This window comes from Lampetra fluviatilis, chromosome 29, assembly GCF_964198595.1.
Source record: "Lampetra fluviatilis chromosome 29, kcLamFluv1.1, whole genome shotgun sequence".
Classification (NCBI taxonomy): domain Eukaryota; kingdom Metazoa; phylum Chordata; class Hyperoartia; order Petromyzontiformes; family Petromyzontidae; genus Lampetra; species Lampetra fluviatilis.
Window position 1 is genome coordinate 6,890,715 of NC_136303.1, and position 22,456 is coordinate 6,913,170.

Here is a 22,456-nt window from a genome sequence, read left to right on the forward strand (position 1 = left end):
GTGTGATGGTTTCACTGCCCTGTATGTGGCTACCAGGAAAGACTGCTTGGTCAACTCATCCCCCCAGCATGACAACGTGGAAAACTGCATCAACAACTCCAAGGAGGAGGTTGAGAAAGCTTCGAACCCGTGATGCACTCTTCTGCGCCCCAGCCAGGTACTTCCCTTACCCCCCCTCCACACCCTCGTAGCGTCTGGGGGGGCTGGAGGGAGCTGCCCCCCCCCCCCACTGCTCGATGCATAGCATCAAATAAAAAAACACATTGGCACATCTTCTTGGTTCTTTCGGTAAAGTCACATAGAATGGAAATAATAAAATAATAAAAATAAAACATAATAAAATAATTCTCACGACGTTTCGGCCACAACGCAAGTAGCTGTCCTCAGGTGGAGAACAGGTCTGTCGAGGAGACAGAGTCTGAATGACAAGCCCCAGGCTTGGAGCGACTATTTAAGCTGGGATGGAGGGGCGAAGAGCGCCTTGACAAAATAAGTTGCATATCAAGAGGAATTTAGCATATTTATGGGAAATGCAGATATGCGATTAGTACTACTTCTGAAATGCGTAGGAGGTTTGGCGAGGGGTTTAAAGTCATTATGCCCGTGCATTATGCAGGATTAGCAGCATCAAAGGGATGGGATAGGGGTAGCATTAATAAAGGGCACAATAAGTGCTGGGCATGGCAGTCATTCCTCCTATACACGGGGTGTGAGAGCTACAGCAAACTAAAACTAAACTAAAAATATATAGTTTACCAGGTAAGGCCCGCTATTTTTCAGAAGCGACCTGGCCACAAATGGTAGCTCACCGAAGTGGCTTATCATCGTGTGGAAATGTATAGCAGCCAAATACTCGAAATGCTTGTTGATTTTAAATGCGTGAGGGAAAAACCGGAGGTCACGGAGAAAAATCCACGCGACCATGGGGAGGACACGCAAACTCCAAATATACAGGTGTCAGGGTCGGGGTCGGGATCGAACCCACAGCCTTCTGTGTACCAGGCGAGGTAGTTAACGTCTCACCACCGTGGCACCTTAGAGTGTACGATAGACAAAATCAGATAGCATCGTTACTCATTGTGTTTAGCATTTTTCGTTTATTTAACGTTTAACATTGACTGTCGTGCCCACCTTGAGTTTTACATGCCCCCCCCCCCCTTTAAACAGGGTCACGGTAATAATAAAATAATAAAAATAAAAGATAAAAAAATAATTCTCACGACGTTTCGGCCACAACGCAAGCAGCCGTCCTCAGGTGAAGACCAGGTCTGTCGGGGAGACAGCGTCTGTAAAGTCATGTAGTCTCCCCGACAGACCTGGTCTTCACCTGAAGACGGCTGCTTGCGTTGTGGCCGAAACTTTCGTGAGAATTATTTTATTATGTTTTATTTTTATTAGTTTATTATTTCCCTTCTACGTGACTTTACCGAAAGAACCAAGAAGATGAATCCCTGCAGTCACGAAAGAAGCTTTAAATCGAGATTTAGGGTCACGGTACATGGTTGACCTCTTGGCCTGCGCAATCGCCCAGCCCCTAAGCTAGATTTGTGTGTGGGTATAAAATTCGGCCGAAGGGAGTAAACTTCGGGATATGTTGCATTTGTCCAGCTTGCTGTCGAAGCCGATCTCGAGTTCAACGGTCACTCTGTTCTCCGGATTATGAGACGCTCCGGAAAGTAAGACGCACCCTGAACTTTGGGGCCATGATTTTTTTTGCTTTTGCTTTGCATAGGCCGTGACGTACTATATAGAGAGCCATGGCGAGAGATGGAAGATTCTTCTGTTTGGGTGATGGTGTCTTTTTGTCACCTCGGCTGGTGAGGGATTTGTTGCTGCTCCCCCCCCCCCCCCGTGCCTGCGATTAGCACGGTTGGCTACGTACGGTCCGAAAGAAGTTCAACGTACACGCACATTGTGGAAAACCGTCTTCCAGAAGACGATGTTGAGCAACTATGTCAAAATATGTTCGACCCCCGAATGTTGACCGTGAGTCTAACCACTACACCCCCCCCCCTACACACAAAAACAAAGTTCCCCTTGTAGCCTTCACTCACTTTTGGGACAAGTGCAGTTCGCGATCACACATTCAGTGGCGTACACTCCCGTAGGGGATAACACACTCATTGACACATTGGCACAGTGACACATTATACACACGCGTATACACTCACGGTCACAATTGTGCAAGTAGTAACTCTACAAATGTAATTCTAGATTTTGAAGCTTTCGTGACTGCAGGAATACATATTCTTTGGGTCTTTCGGTAAAGTCACGTAGATAGGTCGTCATTGCCTGCGTTGCGATCGAAACGTCGTAGTTCTTTGTCATTTTCTTTCCACCCATCTACGTGACTTTACCGAAAGACCCAAAAAAGATATGTCAAAATATGCCTTCCGGAAGAGAACTATTCTCACTCCGAATTATAAGATGTAGGCCCAACTATCGATGTTATTTTGGGTAGCACACCTCACTGCAATGCAGTCATTGAGATGTCTCATTCGTGCTCAACGACGATCACAGGACACTCAATCTGTTCGTGCTGTGCAACGCATTGTGTAGTAGTCACAATGTTGTGTGATGCTTGTGTTTCCGCCGTCCGTGGCTTGATGAATGCACTTTTTTGAAGCAATACACCACAGACCGTACAGTAACTCACCTACACAACTTCAAAATGCACGTAACATTTTAAGTGGCATCCATCAATGTCATTGATAATGTGTTCCTGGTTTATTTATAATGTACACGTTATGCATAAATTGTGCACATTACCGTCACGCGCATTTAAAATTAATTCATGCATTAGGTGGCATTTGTGTGATGGGGTGCTCTTACAAAGAAAGGGGTCGCTTCATCACTCACTTCACCTTCTTCTTGGTTCTTTCGGTAAAGTCACGTAGCAGGAAAATAATAAAATAATAAAATAACAAAAATAAAACATAATAAAATAATTCTCACGACGTTTCGGCCACAACGCAAGCAGCCGTCTTCAGGTGGAGAACAGGTCTGTCGAGAAGGCAGACTCTGCAGTCACGAAAGCTTTAAATCGAAATTTCACTTCACCTTATTAAAAGTAAGTCACCTCTAGCTCCGATGTTGGACTTAGGCAGTGGTTTTGTTATGCCGTTGGCAATGAACGGGGCGACTGGTGGCATTGTGGGGGGAGTGAAATCTGAGTCGGTCCCGGGATCCGCCTCTTCTGCATCCTCCACTGACCAGAGGAGTGAAGTATGGTCAAACTGACATTGTGGGGAGGGGGGTGGGGGTGGAGACCTTCATCCAGCAGTGGATTGACAGAGGGTCGTAAGTGATGATTGTTTCATGAATTAAATTCGACAATCGAAAGCTTTGTGCTGGTACAGTACACAGTTGTAAACAGTTGGAGGCTGGCAGAACTAAAAAATACGTCGTGTAGGAACCAGTGGAACCCAGTTTGAGAAGTTGTATTTGCCAAAGTAAACATTAAAACCATTGGAACCTCATTTGCGAGTAAAAAATATGAGAATTGTTTTTTTACCCTTCTATCTGGCAACAAAACTGACACCTTTTTAGACTTCAAGGACAGTGCATACATTATCAGAGTTATGTTTTTTATTTGCATTTTGACTGCAGGTATTGTGGTCTATGCAAACATGACTCCTTGTAAAAAAGGTGTCAGTTTTGTTGCCAGATAGAAGGGTAAAAAAACAATTCTCATATTTTTTACTGCCAAATGAGGTTCCAATGGTGTAAATGCTTACCCCGAGCTCTCATACTCTGATGGTGCATTGTCTTTGAGTTGTGCGCCTTTTTGCGTCATCTGGTCCAACCCATGTGAGACCAGGCTCTAAGGAAAGCTGTCTCGGGTGTGGACCAATCAACTTCAAGGACAGTGCATACATTATCAGAGTTATGTTTTTTGTTTGAATTATGACTGCAGGTATTGTGGTCTATGCAAACATGACTCCTTGTAAAAAAAGGTGTCAGTTTTGTTGCCAGATAGAAGGGTAAAAAAACAATAAACTTAAAAATTTGAGTTTTTATTGGAATAACAAAAAGCTTGATCCTATTGCGTAGTCCATTAAAACTAGAACTCCACCAGGCACGGACGTGATAAATAATAAAGTAACAAAGTGTTGAAAAGCACTGTATGTGTGTTTTTTTGTAAAACGCCGACATACATTTTGCAAAATTTAAAGGCGCGCTCTTGAGATTTTGTAAGCACAGGTTTGAAGTACCAAGGCATAGCCGTGCGTGGAGGCCCATTTCCTGAATCCCTAACCCATCGTCAATACCGGTCCTGCGTTTGCTTCTCTTGAACCGCTGTTGCTGACAACACGAAGCTCTCCCAGAAGGCTGTGGGTAGTGAAATATAAATGTATAATATTTATTTTATATTTATTTAATTTTGCAGGGAGACAAATATGGTAGGCGGGTGCTATTTATGTTGTGGATGCTGAATTTTCACCGACACCATTAAGCGCGATCCATTCTGATTTGCTGACCGCATCGTTCAGTCGCTCTATTGATGAGCCGTGCCTTTTTTTACCCGGGCGAGTAACTCGAATACGCTCGCATCTCGTTTCACATTGCGGCTCCCACTGGGAACAAATCGTCGAGCAGAGAGAGAGTGGAGGAAGCACGGCAGGCAAGAGAGGAATAATTGATGAGGGCATTAGACGGAGGTTATGGATTGAGGCGTATTAAATAAATGGCAGCTTGTTTCTGCTGAAGGCGGGCAGTCTGTTGCAGAAATGCGTTCTCGAGCTTTTGACTGATAATCAAGACAGTAAGCACAAACTAGCCAGCGATGCGTACAAATGCAAATGGATTTTGTCTGAAATGCAGACAGCTCCTGTTCAAAACACGGCCGTTATGGACAGGCTGCCTACGATCGAAACGGCAGCATCTGCGTCATCTGTGTTGCCGTACGGATCAGAGAGGAGTACTCCAAACTAAGCGGCTCGAACAGAAGTTGTCGGGGCACAGGTGTCTGAGACGGATGCTAGGAATGTCGTGGCCAGACAGGGTAAGCGTTGCCGACGTCGAATAGAGGACAAGGCCGGTAAGTGTTGTCCATGTGATCAGGCGAAACAAATAACGACTGTGAAGTTGATTTCGAAGATGCTCCGTGAGTTCGGCGAGCAAGGGGAAGGCCGGACTGGGACACCGTTCGAGTAGATCTTCTTCTTCCTAGCGTTGTTCCCGCTGTGGCAAAAGGGTCCGCTTTTCGGCATTGTCTTCTCCATTTGGCTCGGTCCAGGGCATCTTCGGGGGATGCGTTGACCGTCTTCACGTCTACCTTTATTCGATCCATCCATCGCTTCTTCGGACGTCCGCGTGGACGGCGGCCCTCTGGCTCAATACGCATGGCAGTCTTGGCCACTGATGACTCTTCATTTCGCATCACATGGCCGTACCACCGAAGCCTTGCCTCAAGCATCTTGTCCGCAATGGGGACCACACCAAGTCGCTTCCGAGTAGATCGTGGAGGTCAAATGCATACCTGTCAACCCATACGGTTTACCCCGTATTCTTGTACAGGAAAATGTAGTTTTTAGGTTCATACGACGTACAGCCGTTTCAATAGGGCAACACTATTTCTGTGTTTCTCTCTTGTGATGGGACTTTATAGGATGAACTTTGAGATGTATAAGGGCACGGGGTGACCAATAAGGTCTGAATTGGTCTGTGTTAAGGTAGGCACTGATTAGGGGTTGATAAGTATGCACATTTTTCGATTTAAAGCTTTCGTGACTGCAGGGATTCATCTTCTTGGTTCTTTCGGTAAAGTCACGTAGAAGGAAAATAATAAAATAATAAAAATAAAACATAATAAAATAATTCTCACGACGTTTCGGCCACAATGCAAGCAGCCGTCTTCAGGTGGAGAACAGGTCTGTCGAGGAGACAGAGTCTGAATGGCACGCCCCAGGCTTGGAGCGACTATTTATGCTAGGATGGAGGGGCGAAGAGCGTCTTGACAAAATAATTTGCATATCAAGAGGAATTTACGTGACTTTACCGAAAGAACCAAGAAGAGGTATGCAAATGTCTACTGTCCAGCAGCTGCGGATTCTGGCAGGGGGTAGAAAGTGTCCGGAGGTGTGGTGCCATCAGCGTGTTTTTGGCACGATGACATCCTGAGCATCTCGTTCTGCGTGAGCCAACAGAGATTAAATTAGAAACCCTCAACCTCAAGAGTTACAAGAGTGGGGCAGATGATATGAGTCTGTAAATCCAGCACTTTGGACGTTGTGCAGATCACACACATTCATGGCACTGCCCACCAGTGGACCCCAAAGTTGTCATCTCCCGGCTCACTAGAGTATGGCAGTACAGCAAGCGGATTGATTTCCTTCTGTACAGGATTGTGTGTGAGCCCCCGCCCCCCCCCCCCCCCCATTCTGCGTGCATTCGTTTTCTCCAGGTACTCCAGTATCCTACCGCGTGTCTGAACACTCATTAAATGTAGTTGGCCAAACGTCCCAAATATAGGGCCACAGAGCTTGGGCAATTGTTGGCCGTGCCGGTTCTGGCTGCCTTCCCGCTTATCCGTGTGAAATCTGTTGCGTGTTAAAAATGCCACGGTATAGTTTTTTAAAGAGGAGTTAAAGAGCAATACTCACAACCAAATTTAGCAAATGGAATCGTTTTTCAACTTCCCGATGGGTGAACTGAGAAATAGTTATTAAATTGGCACGGTGAATGGTCGTGCACAAAACAATTCATGTTTCTTGCCTGTGTCGGGTGGCGGAAGGCCTCAAATCATTATGGGGCCTCACTCAAGAAATCTATCACGTGTGTATGTACGTTGAACTCCTTTCGCAGCGTATGTAGCGAGCTGTGCTAATCGCAGGTGCAGGGGGGAAGAACAACGAAGCCAACACGAAAAGCCATTCTAAAGCAACGAGTATTCAATCTGCAACGAGTATTCAATCTCGAGATGATGAGTAAGTTGTGAATAATAAATAAATGCATACTCTTTGGTTCTTTCGTTAAAGTCAGGGAGGTATAAAATAACCTCTTTATCACGGCAACTCTCTCTCCCATTTCAGCAAGAAAAATTATTGCTGTGGTTTTCCCACCTGATGATGATTGCTTGTGTTGCAATCGAAACGTCGTGATTTAATTCATTTTATCTTCTACCCACGTGACTTTACCGAAAGAACCAAAGAGTATGGATCCCTGCAGTCACGAAAACTTCAAATCAAGATAAATGCATTTTAACGTGCACATTTAAATGAGTGATGTGGCCGTGCCAATGATAGCCCTTCCTGTTGTTGCTGTCGCCACGAAACAGTGCAGGAGGCCTTGAAGACTGTGTCGGGGGACGGGAGGTGGACAGGCTGCTGGTCAAGCAAAGGTCAAGCAAAGGTCAAGCGATGGCACCCAGAAGACGACCCGCGACGTCACGGCTTATACAACCAAGGAAACATTAAACAAAAAACTTTGCATGAAGTGCTAAACTGTGTGAGATATAAAGCAATTAGTGCAATGCTGCTTCTACGCGCTTTTCGAACGGGGATCTGAGACAAATTTTACTTGAGAAATCTCTGAAACAAATCACTCAATGCATAAAATAATTCATTGCACTTCATACATTTTCTATACGTATACTGTACATAAAATATAATTATATGACACATATATATTAGGGCTAGCTATTCTATAACGGTTCTATATTGAACTAATACTGTAATGTAAATTTAGCGGTTGATATGCACTATGAAATCTAATGTATGCTTACATGCACTGAAATCGAAAAACTGCCAAATTCTGAAAAACATACATGATTATCAATATCATTTATATATATACCCACACACACACACACTTACATATGTGTGTGTATATATGCACATACATATACACATGCTGTATATCGTCAAGTAATTCACATTTTTTTACAAACTTATCAATGCCCTCCGCAGGTTATACTCGCACTTAACCATACTTTAGTATGTGGATGCTCACGTGAAAGGGAATTTTCATAACCCCCCTCCCCCATCCACACACCCACCCCGCCACTGCGTGCAATGGAATGACCCACAGAACACATTCCTGCGGAGGGAGCTGGTAGGAACGTTGGGTTGCTCGGTCAATGGCCAGGGTCAACGGCGGCGTGGTGTATTCCGCAAATATGGCCGACTGTGAGGGCGGGCACAAGCCGGCGTGAGTAGGTTAAACGTTGAGTTTTATAAGGGCACCACGGGGTGACCAGCCCCTACCCACCCAGCCCCACCCCTTCAACCCCCCACCCAGCCCCACCCTCCCCACCCTCCCCTCCCCGCCCAGCTCCTCCCCACCCTCCCCTCTCCACCCAGCCCCACCCCTCCCATTTTTGGATGCACGACGGACGGACGGACCGAATAATCCCCTGTGGGCTGGTGTAACCAGGAGGTTCCTACCAGTATAAACCGCCACACCTGTATGAGCTGCAGCAGCCCGTTGTGTCGTACCTGATCTCTGCTCACACGTGGGGCGGGCCATCATGGTTTGGAGCATCCCATTTTGTCGGCCCCGGGTAGAGTGACGTTGGAGACATCGATTTGCCTCCGCGATGGCCGCAGTGGACCCGATTGATCGAGGATGTCTGTGAAACCGTTTTTCCCATTTCAAGATACAGATCCCAAAATCTCTTAGGATCCTTGGCTTAAAAGCCCTGGTTTCCTGCTTTGGGACAAAATCAAATACGCTGGCTTCGGCCCCATTTGCTTGCACGATTTGCACAAAACAGGCCTCGTTTGTAGATTCATGTTTGCACTCAATGATGCCTATGCCCCCCCCCCCCCCATTTTAGGACACTGTAAATGTATCGGGGACTAGGGAAAAGGTTGCAAGGCCCGCGTTGTGGACGCGAGTGGAGGGCCAGGAGGTGACGTTGAGGGACATTGGTGCTGTGGACGGGCCTCTAGCGCCTCGCCTGTTGCACAGCACTGTTTCCTTGTCAGGAATCTTGTTTGCTGGTAACGCAATTCCGGTGATGGACAAGACTTCCAATTTGAAATTGAATCAAGTGGCGCTTTGGCAGTTTTAAACAAAAACAAAAAGCTGAAAGAAAAAAAACATGAAAATCATTTGATGGTTTTAACAAAAATGTTTTTACTTGAGTCAAATTGACTGCCGTGTAGACGACCTTGCGCGTTGCATGCGAATGCCCACCCGTCATCCTACCGGAGCTCAATCTCATCGGCGTCGTCGTCATCATCATCAGCAGCAGCAGCAGCGGCTTTTCTTGTTTCTTAATCTTTTTCCTCCACAGACCTTCAGAGCCCCGCGTGCCCCTTCTGTTGTGAGCGACGTGGAGCCTCTTGGCTCGCTTGACGGTCGAGAAACCCGCACGCCGCACACGTACACACACACATACAGCGCACGTGCACGCGTGTAATGCTCACGTACACACGCGCACGTACACACGCGTACATACGCACACATACGCACGTACACACGAACGGGGCTCGGTCTGCACAATCAATGGATGCCTCGGAGTTCTACGTTGGGGTTTTTGTGTTTGTGACATAAAATTGCTTCCGAATGAGTGGCGAGAACTTGAGCGGTGGGCATGACGTCGCCCGAAGGATCTCGTTCGGCATCTGTATAAATCCAGACTGCAATGCCCCCCATTCACCATCTAGCAACAATATGCGTCAGAACTCTGTTGTGTGTGTCTGTGTGTATACAGTATATAACCGATGTCGTTTGCTTTTTTGTCAACATCAAAATACAAAATTCTCTTTGGATGCTGCATATAACAAGTATGCTGTGATATGTGTGCATACATTTGTAATTCATACTCTTTGGTTCTTTTGGTAAAGTCACGTAGGTACCTAAAGTCACGTAGGTACCTACGTGACTTTACAGAACCACAGAGTACGGATTCCTGCAGTCACGAAAGCTTCAAATCAAGATTTGTAATTCATATTTATATATAGCCGTATGTTCTGTGCTACTTTGACCCTTGCTGTCACCACGTTTACTTTACATTTCTTTTGGCGCGAGCGTTAAAAGTAATGAGCGTTGACCACTTGTTTAGGTTCTATTTAGCTTTAAATTTACATCAGGAAAAATGTGTCGTCAGGCCGCCCGTTGCATTTTGTGTGTGCGCCCTTCAAATGTTTTTGATTAGCGGTGATCTAGATTTTTTTTTTTAGAACAATCCGCTTCTGGATGAAATGTGGCCGTCGCCTTCATGGCACCAACGAGTTTTGAGTGCGGCGAATGCGCTTCCGCATGTGGGCACCTTCGCCCAAGTGTCGCGTCTCCTCCTCTGCTGCTCAACCACGCGCCCTCTTGCTGTTGCGCCTTCCACCTTGCTCTGGATGGAAATCTTTTTGCTGACAAAAAGAGACGTTTAACCGCCGCGCTCGAATCTCGTTCGCGCCGTAGGAGGCGGGCAACGGCTGCATATCGTGCGTTTCAAAGTGCGCTTCTGGAACCGCGAGAGTTCTACAGACTGCGCGAAATCTTCCCGACGCGGAGTTGATAAAAACTCCACCCAAAACCGTTCACGTGCAAATTCGGAACGCAACGTCCCGACAAAGTACTCCGGTAATGTTTGAGCCCTCTCTGGCTTCGCAGATTGTACATCCAAAAGCCGCGCTCCAAACGACCCGCTCCATTCCCAAAACGAAATCAACCACCGAGATTTATCCCTTTTCTTTTTTTAATAACCCACGTCACCGTGGCGGCAGCTTGTGCATCATTCGAATCGGAGCGACATCTGTCGTGGGCAATGGAACACCTAAATCGCGGATTAACACTGCCCGTGCAACAGTTACCCGATCACGTGGTCGCGGCAGTCACAAAAGGGCAACGTTTTAATGGACTTGCAATGCTCCGTTGGTACTCTGTGTACGTGTCTTCTTGGTTCTTTCGGTAAAGTCACGTAGAAGGGAAATACTAAAATAATAAAAATACAAATAAAACATAATAAAATAATTCTCACGACGTTTCGGCCACAACGCAAGCCGCCGTCCTCAGGTGAAGACCGACAGACCTGGTTTATTTTTATTTTTATAATTTTATTATTTCCCTTCTACGTGACTTTACCGAAAGAACCAAGAAGATGAATCCCTGCAGTCACGAAAGCTTTAAATCGAAATCTATGTACGTGTATATGACGCGAGGCAGCCCATGGCTTTGCATGGGCTTCAATTCACACCTCGCCTTCCACCAACACCTTCCACATAACCTTGCCTTTCGCACGTCTGTGACCCAATCTGCTTCATCATACCCCCACAGCCCCCCCCTCCCCCACTCCCCTCTTGGTCCCAATAGCCACACATCTTCTGGTGGAACAGACACCCAAACCTCAATCACGTTCGTGTGTGTGTGTATATACTTAGACACTATGTAGGTGGCCGCGTAGTTGCGGTGGCAGATGGCAGGGAGCTGAGTCGGCAACCCCGTGGAGTTTGCTGGCGACGCAGCGTCTCGCGAGAGCCTTGAACGTGATTTGACCTCTCAGAGGTCACCGAGGAATTCTCAACGCGCAATGAGTCTGATGGTCCCAAATCCAGTCGGTCCGTGATGCTCGAATTGAAGAGAAGAAACGCCTGGTTCTGCAACTCTTGAACTTCCTTCTCAGGGCAGGTGGAAAAAATATAAAAATAAAAAAAATATCAGTTTTGCTGCGATATTGTTAGGAGTTCCATAGTTCCATCATGTCTCGTGCCAGGGCAGTTTGTTTTGAGTTCCACTATCAAAGGGATAAACAACGATGCAAACAAAGCGTCTCCACTCTGAATCTGCAGCCAGTAATAACGTTAGCATAGAACACACTAAACACATTTCCATGGTATACGTAACCTCAGTAAAGAGAATGCATTTGACTCATTAGCATTGGCAACCAAACACGAGTGCTCGTTTCTTTTCAGTCGTAAAGGAATGAATCACGAAGGGGAAAGTCACATGCAACAATTTAACACTGTGCTGTCCTAATAACATGCACGTAACGACGTGTGTACGTAATACGTGTGGATGTGTGTGTGTATGTACACATAGGTATACAATAAGAAACATGTATTTGCACCAGTAGAAATCGAAATTAATCCAGTGCTTCCAAGCAGTACCCGTGTAATCTGCCGTCACCTGATCATGACTTCATTTAAAAAAAAAAATCACAAATCACGACCCCAGCGATGCAGGTTGAAGCGGACAACAACATCAGCGCTCCGCATTTACGAGTCTGCAAGGAGAGTTTGAACAGAGAGCTCAGGGGTACATTAATATTAACCGACACTTTTCGATCCCAAACTCCGAGCTAGAAAACCCAGGAACATGAAGGGATTGTTTTGGGAATACGAATGTTACCGTATTCTCTGGAGTATAAGGTGCTCCGAAAAGACGCACAGAAAACTTGTGCCCGTTGTTAATAAAGTTACATAAACCCTCGTGACACTGCATCCTAAGACGCACCCCAAACGTTTGATTTTTAAATACCAGGATTAAAGAATCAGAATATTTTATTTATACTGGACGAATCCGATGAGCTACAAAGCTCATTTTCACTGATGCCCATCATAGGGGCGTCTTATAAGCAGGAGAATACGGTAAATCACCTGTTCTTCTTATTTCCACAAACATTTAGATAAAGGCTTGGCAATCAACCCTTAGCCGCATGACCATGCAGGTGGCCAACGGATTTTCTTTTGACAGAAAAAAGTTGTTCGGCTGTTAAGGGTGGCAGCCTTCTTCATTTGAGTTGCTGTGACAAGCAGAGTCGTGAATCGACATGGCTACAGTGAAATGACATGGGCAAATGTTGCCCATTTTCATTGAACTAATCCCCGAAGGACCTTTTTGAGTTGCCAATTTGTTTTAAAGTTTCAATTTATCGAGACTATATTTGCAATACAGTATGAGTGCCTACAAAATAGCTCACAACACCCTTCCCATGAAAACTGTACATTTTAAATCGCGTGCGTCTATGAAGTAGATGTCTTTTACAGATATCTAACATTAATTCCGTTTGAATTAAGTGGCTCCATAACAGATAACATTGGTGTATTCAGAATGTATACAATAGGTCTGACATTGTATGACTTGCTTGATATCTGAGACAAGACAGTAACAGGTTCAACTAAACTGAATAATACTGCATAATATTTTTGCATGCAATAGAAACAGCATTAATGCCTGACTTCAGTAACTTTAGGAAGCAAAAGTTAACCATGTTTAAATAAAATAAAAACACAGTCAAGCTGCCGTTAACAGAACAATCGTTTCTGTAACATTCATGTATGTAACCCATGGCCCAGGACTGCCTATGCGAACGAGCTGTAACGATCTCAATAGAACTGCCTTGCATACATCTACGCTTGTGATAAAATAGCATTGCTCTTGAATTTAACACAAATCAAAGTTACCATTGATTTTGGCTGTTTTCCATGAACCTGACAATTGCATTTCAGCCGTGCAGTAATCACCGCCTTCTCTTTTGTCCACTTAAAATAAAGTACGGGCGCCCAGTCCACGTGACCTGATGCCTCTTCCTACCTGACTCGACACCAGAATTCCTCGAGATTTGGGTCGCCAACTGGAAGGGGATCATATTCTTAGGTTTTTTCGGTAAAGTCACGTAGGTAAAAACATTACGGCTCTCGTGGCTGTGACGGTTCCACCTGAAGACGGAAGCTTGTGTTGCCTCCGAAACGTCGTGATTTTTTATTTATTTTACTTTTATTAATTTTAATGTTTTTACCTACGTGACTTTACCGAAAAAACCTAAGAATATGAATCCTTGCAGTCACGAAAGCTTCAAATCTAGAATGGAAGGGGATCAAATGGGTGCAGCCAAGAGAGTCCCAATTAATGAGCCTTTGGGCAGAGGCCGTGGCTTACGACGATTATGATGATCATGACGAAGGTTTGAATGCAAGGGGCCTTTATATCTTAGTACGGAGCTACTGGGCCAACTGAGTGGGATCTATGAGCTAATTATAACCATACTTTTAGTTTTTTCGGTAAAGTCACGTAGGTAAAAAATGAAATAAAAATTAATAAAAATACAATAATAAAAGTCACGACGTTTCGGAGGCAACACAAGTCTCCGTCCTCACTTGATACAGCAAATCTGGCTGTGACGGTCCCACCTGATGACGGAGACTTGTGTTGCCTCCGAAACGTCGTGACTTTTATTATTTTATTTTTATTAATTTTAATTTCATTTTTTACCTACGTGACTTTACCGAAAAAACCAAGAGTATGAATACCTTGCAGTCACGAAAGCTTCAAATCTAGAATTAATTATAACCACTTTAGGCCGTAGGACGTGATCGAGGAGCTGTTCACGTTGAACTTTGGGGCGTTAGGACAGAAGAGGAAAGGTGCTGTAAGCCTTCGGAGTCGTTGTTGGGTCAACAGGAGCACGGCAAAGTAAATCTCCTTGACTATCCGGGCATCCCTAAAGCTAAGTGAGACGGTGGGGATGGGGTGAGTGGCGAAGGCCCCGTGGGCCATGCTTGCTCTTGAGCTAGGGTTTGCCACGTTTAGCTCCGAGCGATGAGTGACTCTACAATTAGTCCGTAGCGGGTAAGCGTTCGGACTGAAATGAAGCATCACGCTGGAAAACGCACTCCCTTCCCCCTCGTCCGTGGCTTCATTTGACCCGGCGAATGAACGCGCATCTCTCTTGAGCCCTCTGCGTAATCCTCACCATGGACGTAGAAAATCAATCTGAACAAAAAAAAACAACCCGTCATTAGGAACGATGGTCTGTGTACGCGTTGTGAGCTGGTCGATGGGTGTCATTGTCACTTGAATGCAACTACCGTTATGCAAATGTGCACTAGTTGTTACCAAAAAAATATATGCATAAAATTGCAAGATAATCAGCACAAGGAATAACCATTGCATATTGCATGAATGCTACGCTTAATCTATGCTCTGTATCGACAGTGTGCATGCGTGACCTGGCGTATGGGATGACGTATAATTGCCTAACGCTGCTGGGAAGAGTGGTTAAGTAACCTCTGCTTAATTTGCTGGGTATTTTGGGAAGAAATAAATAAATAATGTTGGAAAACCTTTATTGCAAGCGCCCAAGGGACCGAAAGAAGTGGTCTCAAGAGCGAATTGGTCTAAGCGTGAAAGCCCTCTGGATTAAAGACCCAGAGCAAGGTGCAGTCATAATACATTGACCAGGGGCGGCCCGTCCATATAAGCGAACTAAGTGGGGCGCCAATTTCAAGGAACAAAATCCAAATTCAAATCCAAATAAAATAACGAAGATGTCATTATTCAAATTCCCGTGCGCTTACAGAAAGAATGTGAATTGTAATTCATTTTCTCAACATGTCTGAGGATGTATTGGTTCGACAGACGGATGGACGGACAATCCGAATAATTACGCCTCTGTTTAAAAAAATAAAACGCTTACAAAAACATTGAACGGAAAACAGGGGGCAAAATGTTTCCCAGTTTACCAAAAATCTCAGCCTAGATCTGCCCTTGGTGTTTTGGGGTTTGGGGGCGCCGATTGGTTCGCCTCGGGCGCCAGTTGCTGGCAGTTCGTCTCGAGCTGCCCCTGACATTAACCACGGTAAACATGCCAACGTTGGGCGAACGTTGGCATGGGGATGGAACCCTCGGACCAACGATTGCCCACCATATTCATGTTCACTGGGACTGTGCTAAAAGCCTAATTGTTTTCATTCATGTTTGGTAAGACAGTATTTACGCTTGGAAGTCCTGCCTTATGTGATTTGCACTCGCTTGAATCGTTAAGATACAACAAAAAATACTTACCTTAAAAAAATCAGTGGTACATTTTAAAAACAAGCCCTCTGTGTTTGGAATTTGTGGGACTGCAGCCGGTATGAGGGCCACCCAAACCCAATGAAGCCTAAGTGATGCAGCCCATTACAAGCTAATATTGTAATGGTGTGTATTGCTCTGTTCTCCTATGCGGCATGATTACCAAAAAGCTCAGCCTTCCCATGTAGGCATTGTACTGTATTATAATTATTAAAACAATAAAAATAGCGATCTTTCTAACAAAAGGTACAAGTCATTGATCAGGAGATTGTTTTTTGTCAAGTGTCTGTCATAAGGAATGGTACACTCCAATCTTACACATGCTACAAAATGTACGTGCTGTGCTTTGCTTAGAGATTTGCGGGACATTATTGGAGGTGTCTGTCTGTTGCAGAGGTGTTTAATCCACAGAGGGATTTTGTGACTTCATTTTCCATTTTTCATACATACCAACAATGCAACGTATCTTCAAAATATACATACGGCAAGGGGGGGGGGTTGTTGGTCAATAAATCAAATGAAAACATTGCATTATACGAATATCTCTTGCCTAAAATAAAGTAATCAATCATATTATGGTGACAGCGTGGTGCAGTGGTATAACACGTGTGCCTCACAACGAGAAGGCCCTGGGTTCTATTCCTGACTTGGTCGCGTTCCTGCGTTGTTTGTATTTTCTCCCCCTGAGTATCTTCGCAGAACTAAAGAAACACAATGTAATTGTCATTGGCCAATAATTCCTATAGTCAGACAGATATTTAAAACAAAAATACCTGCAAATAACTCAATTCGGATGAGGGGCCGTCCATAAATGACGTCACGCACCTAGGGGGAAGGGGGTCAGACATTTGTGACGATGTGTGACGAGGGGGGGGGGGGGGAGTTTGAGAAATGTGACGTCACATCAAAATGCGCAACTTTAAATAAATATAGACAACACGTTCTACTTAAATAAATACACTTTATAATAAATGGTTTCTCCTACAACATCAGAGTGCAGCGCCACATTTATTACGCACTACAATGACAATAGTTTGAAGCGATTTGAAGCATGTTTTATTTTTTTTTGGGGGGGGGGGCAGAGCTTTGTGACGTCATATGAGGGGGGGGGGTCTGACTTTTTGTGACGCCGTGTGACGAAGGGGGGGGGTAAAAAATTGTCCAAAATCGCGTGACGTCATTTATGGACGGCCCCTTACACAGCAACAACATCGCCCCAGGCCGAGAAAACTTAGCAGGACCCTTTTGAAATGTTCACAACTTGCCACGGCGGCGAGATGTGAACTGCCTCGCCTGGTCTACAGGAAGTCGTGGGTTCCAACCCGACCCTGACGCCTGCTGTATATTTGGAGTCTGCACGTTTTCCCCGTGGTCGCGTGGATTTTTCTTCGGGTCCTCCGGTTTTTTCCCTCCACATGTAGAATCAACATCACGCGGTTAGAGTATTTGACTGCTATACATTTCCACGTGATAAGCCACTTCGTTGAGCTATCATTTGTGGGCGCTTCTGAAAAAAAGATCTATATAGCTTAGTAGGCCTTACCTGGAAAAAGAAAATAAAATACGATTTGATTTAAAGCTTTCGTGACTGCAGGGATTCATATTCTTGGTTCTTTCGGTAAAGTCACGTAGAAGGGAAATAATAAAATAATATAAAACAATCTTTATTAATAAAATAATACTATTTGTATAATTTCCCTTCTACGTGACTTTACCGAAAGAACCAAGAATATAAAAGAAAATACGTTTAATAATTTAGCTTTTAGGAATAAAAGCAATGAAAAACAGTGAGGCTTTCCTGGGTGAGCACGCTGATTCATAATAACGATATCAACCACACTGCCTTCTAAAAGCGCATCATTTCAGTAGCACTGGTCCAACTCAATCAAATTGTGGATCGCCTTCAACATTCAGTGTATCATCAGCAGAGTTGTGTATCGTCATCAACAGTCACAACTCTGTAGTAGGTTTTTACCCTTTCAACTGGTACAAAAACTGACACCTTTTTTACAAGGAGTCATGTTTGCATAGACCGCAATACCTGCAGTCATAATACAAACAAAAGAACATAACTCTGATAATGTGCACTGTCCTTAAAGTTGATTGATCCACACCCGAGACAGCTTTCCTTAGAGCCTAGTCTCATATGGGTTGGACCAGATGACGCCAAAAGGCGCACAACTCAAAGACAATGCACCATCAGAGTATGAGAGCTCGGGGCAAGTATCATATTTTTACTGGCAAATGAGGTTCCCATAATTATGCCTTGTATAAAGGTGTCAGTTTTTGTACCAGTTGAAAGGGTCAAAACCTACTACTATATTTTGCCACTGATAAAGGAGATGTCTCAGTCACAACTCTGCTTTGACGAGACCCATTTCGACGAATGTGCTTGTGTTGAGTCAATGCTGCTGAAATTACACACACTCCCAGAATGTGTAAAAAAAAACACGTTTTTTTTTATCTGAAGAAACAGAGAGATGTGGCAACGAGGCATTTTGTCCATTTGGCAGATCGATGCTTGCCATCGAGCGCAGCCAGGCCACGAGAGGGCGTAATAGCGGTCAGGATTGGTGTGAAATGACACTGGCACCTCATAATAGTACAGGGCGTTTTAAAAAGATGGACCCGATTTGAAATCGAGTAATACTCATGCTCATTTGTAACGCGCACAATTTCCACTTGCCCGAAGGCAGCAACTCTGAAGCGTGGATCGCAGCTCAGAGATCCGTTCAGTAACAGGCGAAAAAAAAATAGAGTTTTTTTAGGCAAAGAGTCAGCGCTGCACGTGCCTGGCACGGCGCGTGCCATCCAGCGGTTGCATCGTGTACGTCCAGCGCTCTAGTTAGTGCGGCATAGCATTTGGCGGTGACGCCTTTATATTACATGTGGAGGACCGCAGAGCTTGGAGAATTGTTGGCGAGCCTTTCCCGCTCGTCTGCGGTTCCTCCTCGCGCCTCTGACTCGCTCTCGCTCTGTACGACAGCGAGCTACTACTGTGCGTCGTTAACACTTGGCATCATTACGATCGTTATTTAGGCGGAAGCGTTGTGTGCGACCGAGGAATTGTTTCGTGGGAGAGACGGAACAATGGGGTCGAGCCGAAGCTGTGCGTGCTCGAAAGATGTTGACGCCAGTGCCTTCGCGTCGTGGCACTGACACGAGCCCGTGACGACGCGGCTCACAATGCGAAACCAGACGACACATAAGCCCACACTTTAACAGCAACAAAAAAGCAGAAGGTCTGCATTCCGCACTAAACTCTCGCACGGTGAATGAGAAATCCGACCATTGACAACGGCCGGTGATCACAACCACAGCACACACGACCACCAAAAAAAATAAAGCATTCAGCAGCAGATGCCAACGGGGACAGCCACGCAACGCGGCTTCTAAGACGCCCTCTGGCCCAGCTGTGTAAGGGGCGCCAGGAACTCGTCGGTTCCTCCCGCGTGGTTCATCCCACGGGGTCCCTCGTTCGACTCCGACCACGAACGCCCTCGGGGCCGTGAGGGGCAGGCGCTGGTGTTGCTGTGAGACTCGCGCAGAGGCCGGGTGGGAAGGTGAGTCGAGAAGGAACGCACGCACGCACGTGCGTGTGTGCGTGTGTCATTGTCACTTTGCATGTTACGCCGTGTCACCAGATGTTGTTGCTGACAGAGAGCGAACAGCGCAAAGTTGTTGGGCTAATTGGTTCGCGCACCGAAAGATACGGTCGTGGCTACGGCTACTGCTGGACACTGCCATGTATAGTGGCTTTAATGCAACATAGAATTCTACAACTGTTTGAGTATCTTTCGATTTAAAGCTTTCATGACTGCAGGGATTCATCTTCTTGGTTCTTTCGGTAAAGTCACGTAGAAGGGAAGTAATAAAATGATAAAAATAAAACATAATAAGATAATTATTTTATTGTTTTATTTTTTATCATTTTATTACTTCCCTTCTACGTGACTTTACCGAAAGAACTAAGATGTTTGAGTATCATTTTGATGAATGAACACGCTTTTTATCTTTCCACTCTCAATCTGTTTTTCGAGACTGTCTTATTTGACCTGTTATTCACAATTACCCCAAAGTTTGGGGCTGCTTCTCACTTTCCGAAGAGTCTTATAACCCAGAGAGGATGATGGTACCATCCTCTGCCGTTTTCATCTTAATCAAAACTTTCATATTAACAAAGCCACGTGCTAGCTTCTAAAGGTCTAATGATTTCCCGTCCCCCACCCTCGTAATTCGTGGAATTGTTATCTCATTACCACTGCCACCACTGCAACCTCTACAGTCATGACAGCCACCACGAACAACAACCACCACCATCACTTGCGACACGATCTCACAATCACATCAACCACAATCCCCCACCAGAGCCACAGCCAACTCCACCACCACCACCACCGCCGCCCGCTAATACCGTCGCCACCAACACCACCCCGAGCATCGTCAGTTCACCTCCACATGGGCCATCACCACCACTACCAGCAGCAGCAGCACTATCCCAGCAAACACTGTCACCACGAACAGATGAGGTCTCTCAACAGCCTACACGGGCTTCCGTGACCACTTAACCCCCATCTGCCCAACTTGAGAATTGGCCCTTGATAGAATGAGTCAGTGGATCTAACGTTATTTTTCAAAATGTGTAATTTGTGTATTAATTCATTACTTGGAAAGGGTCCTTGCCTATCAATAGTTTGCCTTTAGAAGCTAACCCCTTTCCTGATGACGACCGCTTGTGTTGCGATCGAAACGTCGTAGTTTTTTGTCATTTTCTTTGAACCTATCTACGTGACTTTACCGAAAGACCCAAAGAATCGGAATTCCTGCAGTCACGAAAGCTATAAGTCGAAATTTACTTTGCCTATAAGTTGAGCACAAACGGGAAGAAGGCATTACAGTCCACATTATTTATGATGTTGTAAGTGTTAAGTTGATGTGAATTTACTTTGTAGTTTGTAATTAAACACTCTTTGGTTCTTTCGGTAAAGTCACGTAACTTCACCGAAAGAACCAAAGAGTATGAATTCCTGCAGTCACGAAAACTTCAGGTCAAGATTGTAATTAAATAGAACACCATATAAATGTTTGGTATTAAACATTATAATACAATATATGACGTGTGCCAAATGTATGTTGCTTCGTAAGCCATTGACAGTCATTATAATTGCCAATTCTGTTTATTAGAGTCAAATGTATGCATCACGCTTTGCATTCGAAAGTAATAATAATGGATCATTATCTTTGACAACATGCATGAACATTTTCGCACCTCCAATTATCACAGTTGGCTACATACGGTGCGAAAGAAGTTCAATGTACACACATACACAATGAATGTGTTAAAGTTCTACATTTACAAAAGAGAGCACAACATGCTGTTTTGATATACCCCAAAGAATGCAAAAACACATCTAACATGAAACTATTTTACCAAAAATATCAAACGATCACTTCCCCCCTTGGCTATAACACCGTAAGTATTCTTGACCATCACTCATCATCCCTTGCTAAAACCCACTATCTTTTCTTCGCAGTTTGAATTATGTCCTTAACCTGCGATGTGTTCTCTAATCAAGAGCAGGTGGTAACGCGGTGATTAAAAATGTCCTACTTTGGGCACATTGGTAAATGGACAAAAAAATACGTGACAAAATTTTAATTGGCGACTCTTCTGTATTTGCGTCTCGCTTTCTCTCTCTCTGTTTGGAATGTGTCTCACCCCCAGCAGAGGGCAACCCTTCTCGTGAAAGTCGGCGTGCTTGGATCCACGACTTTCGCGAGATGCGACGCTTCCAAGTGCTGCCCCTTCTGCTGTCATCGCTGCTGTACACAGGCGAGAAATAACATCGGGCAAATCTCGATTTAAAGAAGGGAAATAATAAGATAATAAAAATAAAACAATACAATAATTCTCACGACGTTTCGGCCACAACGCAAGCGGCCGTCCTCAGGTGGAGAACAGGTCTGTCGCCGCGTATTTCCGACAGACCTGTTCTTCGCCTGAGGACAGCTGCTTGCGTTGTGGCCGAAACGTCGTGAGAATTATTTTATCATGTTTTATTTTTATTATTTTCTTATTTCCCTTCTACGTGACTTTACCGAAAGAACCAAGAAGATCGGGCAAATCGTTCACACGTTTTGGCCATTTGTCCGCAACGCCATCTCGCCGTCCATTCGCAGCACCGTTCAATCATCCACGCCGACTCAATGTGCCTCCTGCACATTTCAGGAGTGCAAATTGACTCTGTGTTTGTTTTCTCTCTGTTTAGCATTTTTGTGTTTTCATTTCTGCATCGCCGGTATTTTGTTCGTGACCGCCTGTATGGCATCCCCTGAAGACACGTTTGGTCATAATGGACTCTCGCCTGGTTGTTAGGACCTACTGCTTGCATTCAACTTGAGATGCGTTATGCACAACTGGCGCCGCGTAAAATAACCCAAGTAAAAGTAGAAGCATGTCAAGCTCTTTGTAAAACCACTGGTGGATTAATGCCTCGCCACGCTGATGTCATCGCTCCAACTCCGCGCGGGATGCCCTCTCTGGACAAGTTCACTAAATAAATCTAGATAGATATCGTATTGATTGAGTATATACGTGTGCAGTGCATTACAGTGAAGCATAGCCATTGCCAGGTGTGGCCACATTGGGAGGTACAGTAGAACAAGAGATGGCATTGCTATCTTAATCCGATCAGCAGTCAATCCAAATATTTGAGAGCCC

General features: G+C 45.0%; 1 protein-coding gene across 1 annotated transcript in view; it reads left to right on the top strand.

Annotated features, from left to right (window-relative positions):
* Positions 1-7,622, top strand: part of LOC144943067 (sodium channel regulatory subunit beta-4-like) — a 38,160-nt gene extending 30,538 nt beyond the window's left edge. Inside the window, exons 6-7 of the mRNA XM_078870231.1 lie at positions 37-157; positions 7,280-7,622. Of these exons, the coding sequence (XP_078726357.1) occupies positions 37-133 (97 nt within the window). The 3' untranslated portion in view covers positions 134-157; positions 7,280-7,622. The remainder of the gene's footprint in view (positions 1-36; positions 158-7,279) is intronic.
* Positions 7,623-22,456: the final 14,834 nt, after the last annotated feature.